This window comes from Schistocerca nitens, chromosome 2 (assembly GCF_023898315.1).
Source record: "Schistocerca nitens isolate TAMUIC-IGC-003100 chromosome 2, iqSchNite1.1, whole genome shotgun sequence".
NCBI lineage: Eukaryota > Metazoa > Arthropoda > Insecta > Orthoptera > Acrididae > Schistocerca > Schistocerca nitens.
Genome location: NC_064615.1, coordinates 567951122 through 567969734, shown reverse-complemented (window position 1 = coordinate 567969734; position 18613 = coordinate 567951122). Strand labels below are relative to the sequence as shown.

At 42.9% G+C, this 18613-nt stretch overlaps 1 protein-coding gene across 1 annotated transcript in view; it reads left to right on the top strand.

Annotated features, from left to right (window-relative positions):
* LOC126235161 (G-protein coupled receptor GRL101-like) overlaps positions 1–18613 on the top strand; it is a 364334-nt gene that overhangs the window by 77705 nt on the left and 268016 nt on the right. The window contains exon 4 of the mRNA XM_049943894.1: positions 18083–18205. Coding sequence (XP_049799851.1) covers positions 18083–18205 — 123 coding nt within the window. The remainder of the gene's footprint in view (positions 1–18082; positions 18206–18613) is intronic.

Here is an 18613-nt window from a genome sequence, read left to right as displayed (position 1 = left end):
TCCAACAATTCTGAAGTACGTTGCAGTAACCAGTAAGTAACACAATGTGTAGAAAAAATAAGAAAATTTATCTTGCCGTATTTCAGAGACATTTGTTACTCAACTCATACAAGTAATTAAAGAGATACAATCTTTCATTTCAAACTTCGATTGCAACATCTGTCTTCTGTCTTTTCTCTTCCTCTTGAGCAGACTATCTGAAGCAGAAACAGAAAGCCGTCTCGCCATCATCCTCGGTGAAATTAGTAGCACTTAAAATTCTCACCCAGCCTCCCCGAGGTACTCGGGAAGCGAGGAAACGGTTTATCTCTCTGCTTGTCGCTCGTCAGTTCACTGGATAGAAAGGAAGTTGCCGTATTCAAACGAATAGATTACTCATAACGATCTTTTATAGCCCGGGCAAGGTGAAACGCGTAAAATGCTTTAAAGAAATGAAATTTTTTGCAAGTTGCAGAGTTCCCTTTACGCTCATATAGCTTTTATTATTTTTCTTTTTAGAACGGCCGCTATCTGACTCACCTACAAAGTACTGAATAAAAAAGTTTCATCTTACTTACAAGACATTAATTCATACAAAAATTCTGTATTGACGATAAAATGAGTGCTGTAAAATATGAGAAAACTTTAAGCTCGAATCCAATCTCTTTATTTGTATAATGCTTTTTACTGAGGAAAACTATGCTTTCAAACGCAATGAAAGATATTAACATAAAATATTTTCGAAATTTTGCGTTTGCCAAACAAATCCTAATTTCTCTTCGGGCAGCGAGCCACAAAAACTATTACAGACAGTTGTAATTTCTTTTATGGAAAGACGTTTTACGTTTCCTCAGTACCATAATGTTTTGTTAACTTACACCCCAGTCGTGTCTTGACGAACAGAGTGAGTGTTTGCACAATGAAAACAACAGTAACTTTTATTCCTGTGCCAAATGGCTTTCTTTAGTTACTATAGTCCGTTTTAGGCATAGTACAGTCTTCGGATGACAACACATACGCTAGTCAAAACAGAGAATCAGACGCGGCAATAAGTAAAATAAGCAAAAATTCTTTCTGGCACGACACGTTCATGAATATATTTTCAGAAAAGCTATGATGTATTGCAATGTACGGATATAAACTGTCTTTAAGTCTTGTCTTTATAACTTCAGACACAAAGGGGCAATTTTTTCATCTGCGCATTAGCTTAAAAAAAAGGGGTGTGGCCCACAGACATTGTCTCCGAAAAAGTAATGCAATCACAGCAATTGCCCAACATTACCACGACTCTTCGTGCGAGAGATTATCTACACCGTTGATGAGCTCCGTAGGGGCATCCACCCACTCCAGATGAGGAGCACCGAGCAGCTCTGGTGTAGTCGTAATAGGATTCCTTCAATACGACTGAAGGCCGAGTAGCACTCTCAGTACGCTATTGCCGTGATACTCTCACCGTGCAGTAGAACGTTCTCTAACTACCGTGACATATGGGAACATAGTCATTGTCAAGAACGAAAAGTTCGTCATTGGCACCTTTATAAGAAAGAACAATTGATTATAACTGCCAGGCGTTGAAGAATCGTTTCAGAAGACACGTAATTCGTTTTCAATAATTTATGTCCACGTCAACAGTTCATCAATAATAAAATATGTGGTACACGAATGAGAGTTACTTCTCATTCACGCTCTTCCTATAACCTCTCACCAGGCTCTACATTAAAGCACAAATCGTCTATCTGGAAACAGAGTTCCATTTTTTCAATGTGCCCCATCCACAACGATTCTCTGTCCCTGTCTTTCGCCATTATGGTGTCACACTGCCCATGAATGGGGTGCAAGGGCACAGGTGCATCGTTCACGGAGACCACTGAAGGAAATTTAGGTTGACGTGCAAACACCAACATGTTTACAAATATTGTTGCAATTCAGTCCTTTCTTCACCCTTTTTTATTAGGTCGCTTTCTTTATCTGTTTGTCTACTCGGTATAAAATTCGCAGTACATTTTAAACTTCCCAATGTAATATTGACTCGCTTTCCTGTCTGGTGTTCTTTCTTTTTCTTTTTGTCTGTCTGGTACAAATTTTGTAATTGATTTTAAACTAACATCCCGATGAGCTAGAGATCTAAAACTTTCAACATAGATCAGGTCCGGATGGCAATACAACATTAACTCGCATCCGTGTCTGGTGGGTGGCGGAGGGCACTTTGTTTACTACGTTTTTATTAGGCCACTCTCTTGTCTGTTTGTCTATTCGGCGTAGATTTTGCAATTACTTTTAAACTAATTTCTCGATGAGCTGCAGACCTAAAACTTTCAACATAGCTCGGAACTGGAGGACAAGGCAACTTAAACTCATTTCATTTTCTGGTGTGTGGCGGAGGATAATTTTTTCACCATGTTTTTATTAGCCGGCCTGTTTGTCTGTTTGGTACAAATTTTGCAATTAATTTTCACTAACTTCCCGATGAGCTAGAGACCTGAAATTTTCAACATAGCTCAGAACTCGATGACAATGCGATCTTAACTAGGTTGCTGTATGTGAGCGAGCGCTATCCTGTTGGAAAACACCTCCTGGAATATTGTTCAAGAATGGCACCACAATAGGTGGAATCACCAGACTGATGTATAAATTTGCAGTCAGGGTGCTTGGGATAACCACGAGAGTGTTCCTGCTGTTATACGAAATTGTAGCCCAGACCATAAGTATAGGTATAAGTCTAATGTGTCCAGCATGCAGATAGGTTGGTTGCAGGCTCTCAACTGGCCTCCTCCTAACCAACACACGGCCATCACGGGCACAGAGGCAGAAACAGCTTTCAACAGAAAACACAACAGACCTGCTCCCTGCCCTTCAGTGAGCTCTCGCTCCACAACATTGCAGTCGCAAACGATGGTGGTTTGGGGCAACTGAAATGCACGTTATAGGACGTCTGTCTCGGAATTGTCCTTGAAGTAACCGATTTGTAACAGTTCATTGTGTGACTGAGGTGCCAACTGCTGCTCGAATTGCTGCTGCAGAAGCAGCACGATGCGCAACGGCCATTCATTGAACACAATGGTCGTCGCTCTCGGTAGTGCCACGTGGCCGTTCGGAGCCCGGTCTTCTTTGCGACCGCATATTCCCGTGACAACCGCTACCAGCAGGTCGCAGGTTCGAATCCTGCCTCGGGCATGGATGTGTGTGATGTCCTTAGTTAGTTAGGTTTAAGTAGGTGTAAGTCTAGAGGACTGATGGCCTCAGATGTTAACTCCCATAGTGCTTAGAGCCATTTGAACCAATTTTTTGTTGAATGGCGACTTTGTCGCCTTAAAGGCATTCTTGACTACGATCGACTCGCCATGTCCAATCTCAATAGTAACTAACACTCACAAGCATTACAGCGTCAATTTAAAGCAAATCCTATTTGCATCCCCATAGTGACGCTACTAGTGCCACTCATATGCAACAGGCTTGAAATTTTAATGTCAGCTGTAGAAACACACCTAACAACTGTTCTTGGTGTAGGAATTGTTTCCATCAGTGTAGACATTAACATATAGTAAAAGGGGAAAAAATGAAAAGGAAAATTAAAGTAGTTTCTGTCCCCCATTCTGATCAAGTACTTTGGGAAGTTTCCCTTGGTTGTCAAGCAATGCGAGATCTGGATATAACCTTCTAAGATTTCCTACAGGGATTCCCTCTGCCACGCTACCAGCCTATAAGAATATTTAGTTGCAAAGTATGAAGTCCCGCAACGGTCCACTCTGCTGTCATGAGTTGAGAATGAAAGTTGCAAAGAAACAGTATATAAATTTTTCCAATGTTTCCCAGCACACTTTTCAAACAAATATTACTGTAAAATTGCGAAAAAAAATATGATGAATGCAAAAAAAATGGCTCTGAGCACTATGGGACTCAACTGCTGTGGTCATAAGTCCCCTAGAACTTAGAACTACTTAAACCTAACTAACCTAAGGACAGCACACAACACCCAGCCATCACGAGGCAGAGAAAATCCCTGACCCCGCCGGGAATCGAACCCGGGAACCCGGGCGTGGGAAGCGAGAACGCTACCGCACGACCACGAGATGCGGGCTATGATGAATGCATGCAGACTGAAGCGAAGAACTGAAATGTGTACCAAGGTCAGAGTTTGCACCTGGGTCTCTCCCGCTCACTAGGCAGATGTGCTAATCACTGAGCCACCCTGCCACAGTGGCTTTGCACAACGTTATGGGCTACCCTAGCGAGCCTCCCTCCTCAATCCAAATTCCCATCCCATTTGGTCGCATCTGCCTAGTGAGCAGGAGACCTGGGTCCGATTTCTGACCTTAGTACAAATTTTAATTCGTCACTTCAGTCTGCATATATGCATCATTGTTGTTGTTGTTGTTGTGGTCTTCTATCCTGAGACTGTTTGATGCAGCTCTCCATCCTACTCTATACTCTGCAAGCTTCTTCGTCTCCCATTACTTACTGCAACCTACATCCTTCTGAATCTGCTTAGTGTATTCATCTCTTGGTCTCCCTCTACGATTTTTACCCTCCACGCTGCCCTCCAATGCTAAATTTGTGATTCCTTGATGCCTCAAAACATGTCCTACCAACCGATCCCTTCTTCTAGTCAAGTTGTGCCACAAACTTCTCTTCTCCCCAATCCTATTCAATACCTCGTCATTAGTTACGTGATCTACCCACCTTATCTTCAGCATTCTTCTGTAGCACCACATTTCGAAAGCTTCTATTCTCTTCTTGTCCAAACTAGTTATCGTCCATGTTTCACTTTCATACATGGCTACACTCCATACAAATACTTTCAGAAACGACTTCCTGACACTTAAATCTATACTCGATGTTAACAAATTTCTCTTCTTCAGAAACGATTTCCTTGCCATTGCCAGTCTACACTTTATATCCTCTCTACTTCCACCATCATCAGTTATTTTACTCCCCAAATAGCAAAACTCCTTTACTACTTTAAGTGTCTCATTTCCTAATCTAATTCCCTCAGCATCACCCGGTTTAATTTGACTACATTCCATTATCCTCGTTTTTCTTTTGTTGATGTTCATCTTATATCCTCCTTTCAAGACACTGTCCATTCCGTTCAACAGCTCTTCCAAGTCCTTTGCTGTCTCTGACAGAATTACAATGTCATCGGCGAACCTCAAAGTTTTTACTTGTTCTCCATGAATTTTAATACCTACTACGAATTTTTCTTTTGTTTCCCTTACTGCTTGCTCAATATACAGATTGAATAACATCGGGGAGAGGCTACAACCCTGTCTCACTCCTTTCCCAACCACTGCTTCCCTTTCATGCCCCTCGACTCTTATAACTGCCATCTGGTTTCTGTACAAATTGTAAATAGCCTTTCGCTCCTTGTATTTTACTCCTGCCACCTTCAGAATTTGAAAGAGAGTATTCCAGTTAACATTGTCAAAAGCTTTCTCTAAGTCTACAAATGCTAGAAACGTAGGTTTGCCTTTTCTTAATCTTTCTTCTGAGATAAGTCGTAAGGTTAGTATTGCCTCACGTGTTCCAGCATTTCTACGGAATCCAAACTGATCTTCCCCGAGGTCCGCTTCTACCAGTTTTTCCATTCGTCTGTAAAGAATTCGCGTTAGTATTTTGCAGCTGTGACTTATTAAACTGATAGTTCGGTAATTTTCACATCTGTCAACACCTGCTTTCTTTGGGATTGGAATTATTATATTCTTCTTGAAGTCTGAGGGTATTTCGCCTGTCTCATACATCTTGCTCACCAGATGGTAGAGTTTTGTCATGACTGGCTCTCCCAAGGCCATCAGTAGTTCTAATGGAATGTTGTCTACTCCCGTGGCCTTGTTTCGACTCAGGTCTTTCAGTGCTTTGTCAAACTCTTCACGCAGTATCTTATCTCCCATTTTGTCTTCATCTACATCCTCTTCCATTTACATAATATTGTCCTCAAGTACATCGCCCTTGTATAAACCCTCTATAACCTCCTTCCACCTTTCTGTCTTCCCTTCTTTGCTTAGAATTGGGTTGCCATCTGAGCTCTTGATATTCATACAAGTGGTTCTCTTCTCTCCAAAGGTCTCTTTAATTTTCCTGTAGTCAGTATCTATCTTACCCCTAGTGAGACAAGCCTCTACATCCTTACATTTGTCCTCTTGCCGTCCCTGCTTAGCCATTTTGCACTTCCTGTCTATCTCATTTTTGAGACGTTTGTATTCCTTTTTACCTGCTTCATTTACTGCGTTTTTATATTTTCTCCTTTCATCAATTAAATTCAATATTTCTTATGTTACCCAAGGATTTCTACTAGCCCTCGTCTTTTTACCTACTTGATCGTCTGCTGCCTTCACTACTTCATCCCTCAGAGCTACCCATTCTTCTTCTACTGTATTTCTTTCCCCCATTCCTGTCAATTGTTCCCTTATGCTCTCCCTGAAACTCTCTACAACCTCTGGTTCTTTCAGTTTATCCAGGTCCCATCTCCTTAAATTCCCACCTTTTTGCAGTTTCTTCAGTTTCAATCTGCAGTTCATAACCAATAGATTGTGGTCAGAATCCACATCTGCCCCTGGAAATGTCTTACAATTTAAAACCTGCTTCCTAAATCTCTGTCTTACCATTATATAATCTATCTGATACCTTTTAGTAGCTGCAGGATTCTTCCAGGTATAAAACCTTCTTTTATGATTCTTGAACCAAGTGTTAGTTATGATTAAGTTATGCTCTGTGCAAAATTCTACAAGGCGGCTTCCTATTTCATTTCTTCCCCCCAATCCATATTCACCTACTATGTTTCCTTCTCTCCCTTTTCCTACTGACGAATTCCAGTCACCCATGACTATTAAATTTTCGTCTCCCTTCACTACCTGAATAATTTCTTTTATCTCGTCATACATTTCATCTATTTCTTCATCATCTGCAGAGCTAGTTGGCATATAAACTTGTACTACTGTAGTAGGCATGGGCTTTGTGTCTATCTTGGCCACAATAATGCGTTCACTATGCTGTTTGTAGTAGCTAGCCCGCACTCCTATTTTTTATTCATTATTAAAGCTACTCCTGCATTACCTATATTTGATTTTGTATTTATAACCCTGTAATCACCAGATCAAAAGTCTTGTTCCTCTTGCCACCGAACTTCACTAATTCCCACTATATCTAACTTTAACCTATCTATTTCCCTTTTTAAATTTTCTAACCTACCTGCCCGATTAAGGGATCTGACATTCCACGCTCCGATCCGTAGAACGCCAGTTTTCTTTCTCCTGATAACGATGTCCTCCTGAGTAGTCCCCGCCCGGAGATCCGAATGGGGGACTATTTTACCTCCGGAATATTTTACCCAAGAGGACGCCATCATCATTTAATCATACAGTAAAGCTGCATGTCCTCGGGAAAAAATACGGCTGTAGTTCCCCTTGCTTTCAGCCGTTCGCAGTACCAGCACAGCAAGGCCGTTTTGGTTAATGTTACAAGGCCAGATCAGTCAATCATCCAGACTGTTGCCCCTGCAACTACTGAAAAGGCTGCTGCCCCTCTTCAGGAACCACATGTTTGTCTGGCCTCTCAACAGATACCCCTCCGTTGTGGTTGCACCTACGGTAAGGCCATCTGTATCGCTGAGGCACGCAAGCCTCCCCACCAACAGCAAGGTCCATGGTTGATGGGCATCATAGATGTTTGAAACTTGAAATGGTCTCTGGAATCATATACGAGGGTGAGTCAAATGAAAACCTTAAATATTTTTTAAAATATTATTTATTGTTCAGAAGTGGTACAAAGTTGTATCACTTTTCAACATAATCTCCCCCACACTCAATGCAAGTCCTCCAGAGCCTACAAAGTGCATAAATTCCTTTAGAAACAAATTCTTTTGGTAGTCCGCGCAACCACTCATGCACTGTGTGGCGTACCTCTGCATCAGAACGGAACTTCTTTCCTCCCATTGCATCTTTGAGTGGTCCAAACATATGGAAATCACTTGGGGCAAGGTCTGGTGAGTATGGTGGATGAGGAAGACACACAAAATGCAGGTCTGTGATTGTTGAAGCTGTTGTACGGCCAGTGTGGGGCCTTGCATTGTCATGCTGCAAAAGCACACCTGCTGACAGCAATCCACGTCGCTTTGATTTGATTGAAGGCCGCAGATGATTTTTAGGAGATCTGTGTATGATGCACTGGTGACAGTGGTCCCTCTAGGCATGTAATGCTCCAAAATGACGCCTTTTTCGTCCCAAAAGAGAGTCAGCATAACCTTCCCTGCTGATGGTTCTGTTCGAAACTTCTTTGTTTCGGGTGATGAGGAATGGCGCCATTCCTTGTTCGCTCTCTTCGTTTCCGGTTGGTGGAAGTGAACCCAGGTTTCGTCTGCGGTAACGATTCTTGCAAGGAAGCCGTCACCTTCTCGTTCAAAGCGCCGAAGAAGTTCTTCACAAGGATCAACACGTCGTTTTCTCATTTCAGGAGTCAGCTGCCGTGGCACCCATCTTCCAGAAACTTTGTGAAACTGAAGCACATCATGCACAATGTGGTGTGCTGACCCATGACAAATCTGTAAACATGCTGCAATGTCATTAGGTGTCACCCGGCGCTTTTCTTTCACTATGGCTTCAACTGCTGCAAAGTTCTGTGGAGTCACAAATCGTTGTGCCTGACCTGGACAAGGAGCATCTTCCACTGAAGTCACACCATTTGCGAACTTGCTACTCCATTCGTAGACTTTCTGCTGTGACAAAGCTGCATCACCGTACTGAACCTTCATTCGTCGATGAATTTCAATAGGTTACACACCTTCACTACGCAAAAACCGAATAACAGAACGCTGTTCTTCCCTAATGCAAGTCGCAAGTGGGGCGGCCATTTTTATACTGATACTGCGACGGTATGTGTGCATCTGCACTATGCTGCCACCTACAGGCCATTCTGCATGCTGTTTGTAGCACGCTTACCAACTTGCTGGATAACGGCGCGAAATATCGATTTGTTATTACAAATTTAAGGTTTTCATTTGACTCACCCTCGTACTTTCTTTGAATAAGATATTAAGGATTGATAGTGGTATCTCCCACAAAACGTACCGTCCTTCCACACTGGTAGAGTTTTAAACCAAGCCCATAATCAAAACGGTCACAGCATATAAAAAATTCCTAAGAGAAATCAAGTTGTGCTAGTATTGCAAGAAGATTTATTTTCTCGTTTCGTTGCAGGAACGTCACTTCACTTTCTTTGGTCCAACGCCATATGCCGTTTGGTGTGCTGTGGGTTCTTATACATTTTCATCCTACGAAGCTCTAGAAAAAGGGCAAACTTCAGGGGAACCACACAACCGTTTGCATCATCTTGTTATCAAAAATTCACTTATTGTTTCCCGTTTGTATGTACCCCGTTCTATCCTCCAACTGTTATGATGTGACACAAGAATTTCGTTTCCTTACTTCCGAATTCAGAGTTCATTAAATTAAGCACCATTCCTGGATTTTCAAACATTTTTAGTATATCTTTCTTTATACCAAGATGTTCTTCACATGTTTCTGTCGATATTAGGACGTCATCCACATAAACTCTGTGTTTGCTTGCTAAGCACATTTTCCAAATCCTTTCTAAATGATATATACAAACTGAATGTTCCTACAATACAGAAACGCTATATATAGCAAAGATTCTCCCGGCCAGTTTATTTCATGATAGCTTACTGTCAGATCGAATGTGCTGAAGATCGTGTTCCCTAAATTTTTTACAGCAATTTGCCCAGCCTCATAGGTCAGCCTCTGTCAGAACAAAGTTTTTGTCAGCTTTCTGCGTATCTAGTAGCAACCTCACTTCTGCATCCACATTGTCTTCCACATGCAGTAAACTATTATTGTATTAGCTGTGCACTTTCATTGACTCCCAGAGATAACAACATTTCTAATTCTCTTTCAATAGTTGTATTTTGTAGCGATCAATCACTGGAATCAATCTCAATCCTCCGTCATCTAGGAGTTCCTGTCCAGACTGGTTTTAGGCGGACTGACCAAATAAATCTACCCAGGGGAAGACTGATGCCAGAGCCAGATATATTGGTAGTACCCTAAGGACGCGCAAAAGAAGTTGCTTATAGAACCCCTAAACCAATTTGTGAGTGCTGTCCGTTGGTATGAGACACTTACGAAGTGGAATTAACGGAAGAAATAGAAAAGGTTAAAAAGAACAATTTCCGCTTTTATCGTAGGTCTGTTTAGTCGGCGCCACAGTGTCGCAGAAATTCTCAACGAACTGCAGTAGCAAACATTTCAAGGCAGGTATTTTTCGTCTTGGAGAGCCTTAGCCAGAGAATTTCGCCAGCTCACATCCAAAAAAAAGTGAAGGAACGTTCTACTTTCTCCAATATACAGGACTACTATAAATGATTCATTCGCTTTCAGAATTCTATATTTTTCAAAGTGTTACACATACAAATACGATTAATGCGTTAATAGAACTGCAAACTCACCAAGTTTATATTGTGCCGACCAGTTCGTGTTAAGAGTGCACTGCCTTGACAATAGCAATAAGCAATAACAGAGGCTTTGTGTGTTGGAATATGCGAGATGTTTATCTATTAAAACAGTGGAACGTACACCCAGACGGAATTAGGGAAAAAGAACCATTATATAAACAGAACAATGTGCGTTTATATCGACAATTTAGGAACACTGGTTGTCTCTGTAAACAAAAAAAGTACCGGTCGACCATGTATTCCAGATACAACCATGGAGAAGGTGATGGTCAGTTTTGTACACTGACCAAAAAAATCAACAGTACGCGCAAGTCACAAACTTGGAATACCGCCGCAATCTGTACGAAAGATTTTACGATGGCGGTTACATTTCAAACCGTACCGTTTGCAGCTACCACAAGAATTAAAAATAGAAGATTGTTAACGACGCCTTCAATTTTCATCAAAGAGCAGATAGCACCTGAGGACGAGCATTTTGCCTCCGGCTAATATTCAGTGACGAAGCAACCTTCCATTTATGTGAATAGGTAAATCGCCTCAGATTCTCATAAACGAGATTTACCAAAGGTTAATGTTTCCTGTGCAGTGTCACAGACGAAATTACACTAAGTGATCAAGAGTATCCGGACACCCCAAAAACCTACGTTTTTCATATTAAGTGCATTGTGCTGCCACCTGCTGCCAGGTACTCTATATCAGCGACCTCAGTACTCATTAGACATCGAGAGAGAGATCAGAATGGGGCGCTCCGCGGAACTCACGAACTTCGAACGTGGTCAGACGACTGGTTGTCACTTGTGTCATATGTCTGTACGCGAGATTTCCACATTCCTAAACACCCCTAGGTCCACTTTTTCCGATGTGATAGTGAAGTGGAAACGTGAAGGGACACGTACAGCACAAAAGTGTACAGGCCGATCTCGTCTGTTGACGTACAGAGACCACTGACAGTTGAAGAGCGTCGTAATGTGTAATAGACCATCACACAGGAATTCCAAACTGTATCAGGATCCATTGCAAGTACCATGACAGTAAGGCTGGAGGTGAGAAAACTTGGATTTCATGGTCTAGTAGGTGCTCATAAGCCACATATCATACCGGTAAATGCTAAACGACGCCTCGCTTGGTGTAAGGAGCGTAAACATTGGACGATTGAACAGTGGAAAAACGCTGTGTGCAGTGAAAAATCACGGTACACAAAGTGGCGATCCGATCGCAGGGAATGGGTATGGTGAATGCCCGGTGCACGTCATCTGCCAGCGCGTGTAGTGCAACAATAAAATTCGAAGGCAGTGGTGTTATGGTGTGGTCGTGTCTTTCATGGAGGAGGCTTGCACCCCTTGTTGTTTTGCTTGGCACCATCACAGCACAGACCTACATTGATGTTTTAAGCACCTACTTGCTTCCCACTGTTGAAGAGCAATTCGAGGACGGCGACTGCATCATTCAACACGATCGAGCACTTTTTCATAATGCACAGCCTGTGGCGCAGTGGTTACACAACAATGTTGTTGTTGTTGTGGTCTTCAGTCCTGAGACTGGTTTGATGCAGCTCTCCATGCTACTCTATCCTGTGCAAGCTTCTTCATCTCCCAGTACCTACTGCAACCTACATCCTTCTGAATCTGCTTAGTGTATTCATCTCTTGGTCTCCCTCTACGATTTTTACCCTCCACGCTGCCCTCCAATGCTAAATTTTTGATCCCTTGATGCCTCAGAACATGTCCCACCAACCGGTCCCTTCTTCTAGTCAAGTTGTGCCACAAACTCCTCTTCTCCCCAATTCTATTCAATACCTCCTCATTAGTTATGTGTTCTATCCATCTAATCTTCAGCATTCTTCTGAAGCACCACATTTCGAAAGCTTCTATTCTCTTCTTGTCCAAACTATTTATCGTCCATGTTTCACTTCCATACATGGATGGCTACACTCCATACAAGTACTTTCAGAAACGACTTCCAGACACTTAAATCTATACTCGATGTTAACAAATTTCTCTTCTTCAGAAACGCTTTCCTTGCCATTGCCAGTCTACATTTTATATCCTCTCTACTTCCACCATCATCAGTTATTTTGCTCCCCAAATAGCAAAATTTCTTTACTTTAAGTGCTCATTTCCTAATCTAATTCCCTCAGCATCACCCGACTTAATTCGACAACATTCCATTATCCTCATTTTGCTTTTGTTGATGTTCATCTTATATCCTCCTTTCAAGACACTGTCCGTTCCATTCAACTGCTCTTCCAAGTCCTTTGCTATCTCTGACAGAATTACAATCTCATCGGCGAACCTCAAAGTTTTTATTTCTTCTCCATGGATTTTAATACCTACTCCGAACTTTTCTTTTGTTTCCTTTACTGCTTGCTCAATATACAGATTGAATAACATCGGGGAGAGGCTACAACCCTGTCTCACTCCCTTCCCAACCACTGCTTCCCTTTCATGCCCCTCGACTCTTATAACTGCCATCTGGTTTCTGTACAAGTTGTAAATAGCCTTTCGCTCCCTGTATTTTACCGCTGCCACCTTCAGAATTTGAAAGAGAGTATTCCAGTCAACATTGTCAAAAGCTTTCTCTAAGTCTACAAATGCTAGAAACGTAGGTTTGCCTTTCCTTAACCTACCTTCTAAGGTAAGTCGTAGGTTTAGTGTCCCTTCGCGTGTTCCTACATTTCTCCGGAATCCAAACTGATCTTCCCCGAGGTCGGCTTCTACCAGTTTTTCCATTCGTCTGTAAAGAATTCGTGTTAGTATTTTCCAGCTGTGACTTATTAAGCTGATAGTTCGGTAATTTTCACATCTCTCAACACCTGCTTTCTTTGGGATTGGAATTATTATATTCTTCTCGAAGTCTGAGGGTATTTCGCCTGTCTCATACATCTTGCTCACCAGGTGGTAGAGTTTTGTCAGGACTGGCTCTCCCAAGGCCGTCAGTAGTTCCAATGGAATGTTGTCTACTCCCGCGACCTCGTTTCGACTCAGGTCTTTCAGTGCTCTGTCAAACTCTTCACGCAGTATCGTATCTCCTATTTCATCTTCATCTACATCCTCTTCCATTTCCATAATATTGTCCTCAAGTACATCGCCCTTGTATAGACGCTCTATATACTCCTTCCACCTTTCTGCTTTCCCTTCTTTGCTTAGAACTGGGTTGCCATCTGAGCTCTTGATATTCATACAAGTGGCTCTCTTTTCTCCAAAGGTCTCCTTAATTTTCCTGTAGTCAGTACCCCTTGTGAGATAAGCCTCTACATCCTTACATTTGTCCTCTAACCATCGCTGCTTAGCCATTTTGCACTTCCTGTCGATCTCATTTTAGAGACGTTTGTATTCCTTTTTGCTTTCTTCATTTACTGCGACGACAGTGACATGCCTGTAATGGACTGGCCTGCGTAGTGTCCTGATCTGAACCCTATAGAACACCTTTCGTATGTTTTGGAACGCCGACTTCGTGCCAGGCCTCACCGACTAGCATCGATACCTTCCTCAGTGCAGCACTCCGTGAAGAATGGGCTGCCATTCCCCAAGAAACCTTCCAGCATCTGATTGAACATATACCAGCGAGCGTGGTAGCTGTCATCAAGGCTAACGGTGGATCAACACCACACTGAATGCCAGCATTACCGATGGAGGGTGTCCGGATACTTTTGATCACATAGTATATTTAGTGTTTTTCTTTTGTGAGAATATTGTGACGAGTACCTCTTACCTTGATATATTGCAGTTGTCGTTGTATCAACTGCCAAGAACAATGGAACAGCTCAGAGAACGCGTCAGTGCTGCTACGGTCAATTGACAGATGTTGCTACACAAAGTATGGGACGTACTTGACTACAAGTTAGTCGTGTGACGAAAATGGCACTCACATTACATTTGTAGAGCGCAAAATGAAAACTTCGTGAGTTAATCGGTTCTGTTCATGCCTCACTCACATTTGTATATGTAATAGTTTGGAAAATATAGAGCTCTGATAACGAATGAATCACTTATAGAAGCACTGAATATCTCGCGTTGTAACCACGACGCTAATATCACATGCAGATGGTGCTGACAATCAGTACTCCAGTAATCCGTATGCGAGTGGAAAATAAATAGTGGAAAATGCTGCTGGTGCACCATGGAACCTTTCCCACACACGTTATTTAGACTGATCCAGTCCACATGGCTGCTGGCGGTCACGATGGGGCCCAGTCCTAGGTGGACCGGAGCCTGTACGAAGTTCTCACCGGCAAAGCAAGCGGCTGGTGTTGGCCAGATGGTTTGTGCTTACAAGGATGCGTGTAATACGTCTGCATGGCGCGTAGCCTATAATCGTTGCGTCTGCCCGCGAGCAAGCTGAGAGGCATGCAGACTCCCATCGCGTATTTGAACTTCCTTTCAAGTCTGGTCTAGGCATAGCCTCTTTGATTAGTCGCGGGTCTGATCTTCCCCACTGCTTAAATGAATAAAAATGACCAGTAATGGCGGCCGATTACTTTCGGCGGAAGAAGTCACTGTCCTTCTGCCAGCGGCATTGTCAAAGAGGGCGGAGGTGCGGACAGAGGTTCAGGGCACTCTATTGCCTTTGGGGTGGGAAACTGCTCCAAAAAGGCGGAAAATCAGCAATGATCAATGCATGAGGATGCAGAAGACAATGTCTTTAGACACATAATATGTGGCCTGTAATTGAATTAGTGTCACGATGATCTCTCCAGATTCCGGACTAGTCCCCCACTCGGATCTCCGGAAGGGGATTCCCCAGGGAGAGGTGACCAGGTGGCCGTGAGAAAAATATTGAATAACCAACGAAAGGTAACATTCTACAGGTCGGGGTGTGGAACTTCAGAAGCTTGAACATGGTAGGGAAGCTAAAAATCTTAAAAGGGAAATGCAGAGACTCAAACTCGGTATTGTGAGGGGTCAGTGAAGCGAAGTGGAAAGAAGATAAGGATCTCTGGTCAGACGAGTATAGGGTAATATCAGCCACAGCAGAAAATGTTATAACGGCAGTAGGATTTGTTTTGAATAGGAATGTAGAGCAGAGAGTAAGTTACTGTGAACAGTTCAGTAATAGGTTTGTTCTCATCAGAAGCGACAGCAAACCGACACCGACATGTTCGGGTAACGATGCCGACGTCGCAAGCTGAAGATGAAGAGACAGAGAGAGTAAAAATCTAGACACGTTGATTTGAATTGTCGACCTGGAAAAGGCATTTGACAATGTAAAATGGTGCTAGATTTTCGAAATTCTGAGAAAAATAGGTATGAGCTACAGGGAAAGACGTGTAACATACAATACGTGCAAGAACCAAGAGGGAATAATAAGGCTGGAGGATCAACAAAGAAGTGCTCGGATGAAAAAGGGTGTAAGGCAGGGCTGTAGCCTTTCCCTCCTAATGTTCAAACTATATATTGGACAAAAAATTAGAGAAATAAAAGGAAGATTGGAGAGTAGGGTTAAAACTCAGTGTGAATAGATATCAACGATTCGCTGATGGCATAGCTGTCCTCAGGGAAGTCGAGAAGAACTACAGAATGTGTTGAATGGAGTGAACAGTTTAATGAGTACAGAATATCGACTGAGAGTAAATCTAAGAAAGACGACAGTAATGAGAAGTAAGAGAGATGAGAACAGTGAGAATAGGGATCACGAAGTAGATGAAAGTAGGAACTCTAATACCTAGGCAGAAAATAACCCATGACGGACGGAGAAAGAAGGACATAAAAAGCAGACTAGCACTGGCAAAAGGAGCATTCCGCGCCGAGATAAGCCTTGCTAGTATCAAACATATGTCTTAATGTGAGGAAGAAATTTCGGAGATTGTACGTTCGGTGCACAGCATTGTATGGCAGCTAGACATGAACTGTGGGAAAACCGGAACAGAGGAGGATCGAAGCCTTTCAGACGTAGTGCTACAGAAGAATGTTTAAAATTAGGTGGACTGATAAGGTAAGGAATGAGAGGTTCTCCGAAGACACTGGTACACGCGGTGCTCGGGGGCCACAGCACAGCGTAAGTGTCGTGATATCATTTGTATATATTCCCTATTCAGGCAGTCGTCCGTAGTACTGTCTGGTGCCACTTGCGCTTTGACATACGTTTCACTACACCTACCCCGACCAGCGGTTTCGAAATGTTTTTTAAAAGTTTGTAATACTTTTTAGAAAAAGTTTGTTTTTATGTGTGTTGCGGCGTGTGAAAATTATCTCTCGTCTTTTGCTATTTCCAGTACGACACCTGAGGATGGTCTTATAACAGTCCGAAACCGGTCGTGTGAAAATAAAGTGATTTACAACTGAAGCGGTATTTTCAACCTCTGCCATGATGCTCAGTTGCGGATGTTCTGCCAACAGGATTGTTTAACTTAAACTAACTTATGCTAAGAACAGCACACACACTCGTGCCCGAGGGAGGACTCGAACCACCGGCGGGATGGGCCGCGCAGCCAGTGACTTGGCGCCTCTAACCGGGCGACCGCTCCACGGGGCATGGAGGATTGGCTATGAAGAAGTTACGTGCGACGTGGGTGCCGCGATTGCTCACGGTCGACCAAAAGCACACCCGGCATAACATTTCAGCACAATGTTCAATCGCAAACCGCAAGATTTTTTGCGCTGATTTGTGTCTGTTGATGAAACCTGGATCCATCATTACACACCAGAGTCAAAACAGCAGTCAAAACAATCGACACAGGCTGGTGAAAGTGAACCGAAGAAGGCAAAGATAATTTTCTCAGTTGATAAGGTGACGGCCACTGTTTTTTGGGGGGGGAGGGGGGCTCCCAAGGAATAATCCTCATGAATTACTTAGAAAAAGTCAGAACCATAATTGGACTCTACAGCGCTTCGCTGTTGGATCGTTTAGCACTTGCGTTGGCTGAAAAAAGACCACAAATGTGCTCTTTCATCCGGATAATGCAACATACCGCATAAATCTAGATAAAATGGTGAAAGTGCATGAACTGGGCGTAGAATTGGTTTCTCATGCACCATATATACCAGACTTAGCCCAAAGTGACTTCTTTCTGTTTTCTAATCTGAAAGTTAGGCTTGATGGGGTGAAATTTTCATCAAATGAGGAAGTGATAGCTGCAGTCAATGAGTATTTTTCAGAGTTCGACAGAATATACTTTTCCGATGGAATGAAAGAGAAAGAGGATCACTCGACTAAGTAGCCTGCAAAGGAGACTATGTCGAGAAGTAAGGCGAGTTGTGTGCGAACAAACATTTTTCTTGCTTTTTTTACTAGACTTATCAAATCAACCAGTTTTAAAATGCAGTATCAGTAAGGAAACATCTGTGATGTAGGAGTGTAATTTAGAGAATACATGCACGAAGGTGCTATCTTCTAAGAGGTAACATCAAAATTTTTACATCGAGCGAGGTGGCGCAGTGGTTAAAACACTGGACCCGCATTCGGGAGGACGACGGTTCAAACCCGCGTCCGGCCATTCTGATTTAGGTTTTCCGCGATTTCCTTAAATCGCTTCAGGCAAATGCCGAGATGGTTCCTTTGGAAGGGCACGGCCGCCTTCCTTCCTCATCTTTCCCTAATTCGATGGGACCGATGAGCTCGCTGTTTGGTCCCCTCCCCCGAAATCAATCAAACCAACCGACAATTTTACGATGCGACATTTGGTAAGACGTGTTATTGCTGTTACAGCGCACCGGTCTTGCTGGAAGTCGGAGTTCCGATGTGACAACGGAGAGTGCATCCGTCCTGGCTTCGTATGCGACGGCGTCGTCGACTGCAGGGACTCCAGCGACGAGGCGCACTGCACACCAGGTGAGGATGTCGAACACTCCGAATCGATGGCGGCAGTAACGCTGGACCTTCGTACTGTGCAACAGTAGGTCTTGCTCAACCTTACGTGCCTAAGAATCGACATACGCAAATCCTGCAAGCTGTTTCTGAAAACGACGCTCTTAATGGTCATTTCCTTCTAGGATTAGGCTTGCATGCCTTTTCGTTACACGAGTCCACTTCTTCGTTGGTCTTCTCCAACATATTTGACTATATGAAGGGCTTATTTCAATAGTGGTACTTGAATATTTCTGGTATCTCAACTGCAGAATTTTCAGCGCTCTTTTAACTTTAGGACTCTGTATCTGAGAATGAACAAAAATGGACTTGTACTACTATTGAAATAAGCCCTTCATATGTAGGTCGGAACGCAGTAATTAGTTTTGGTAG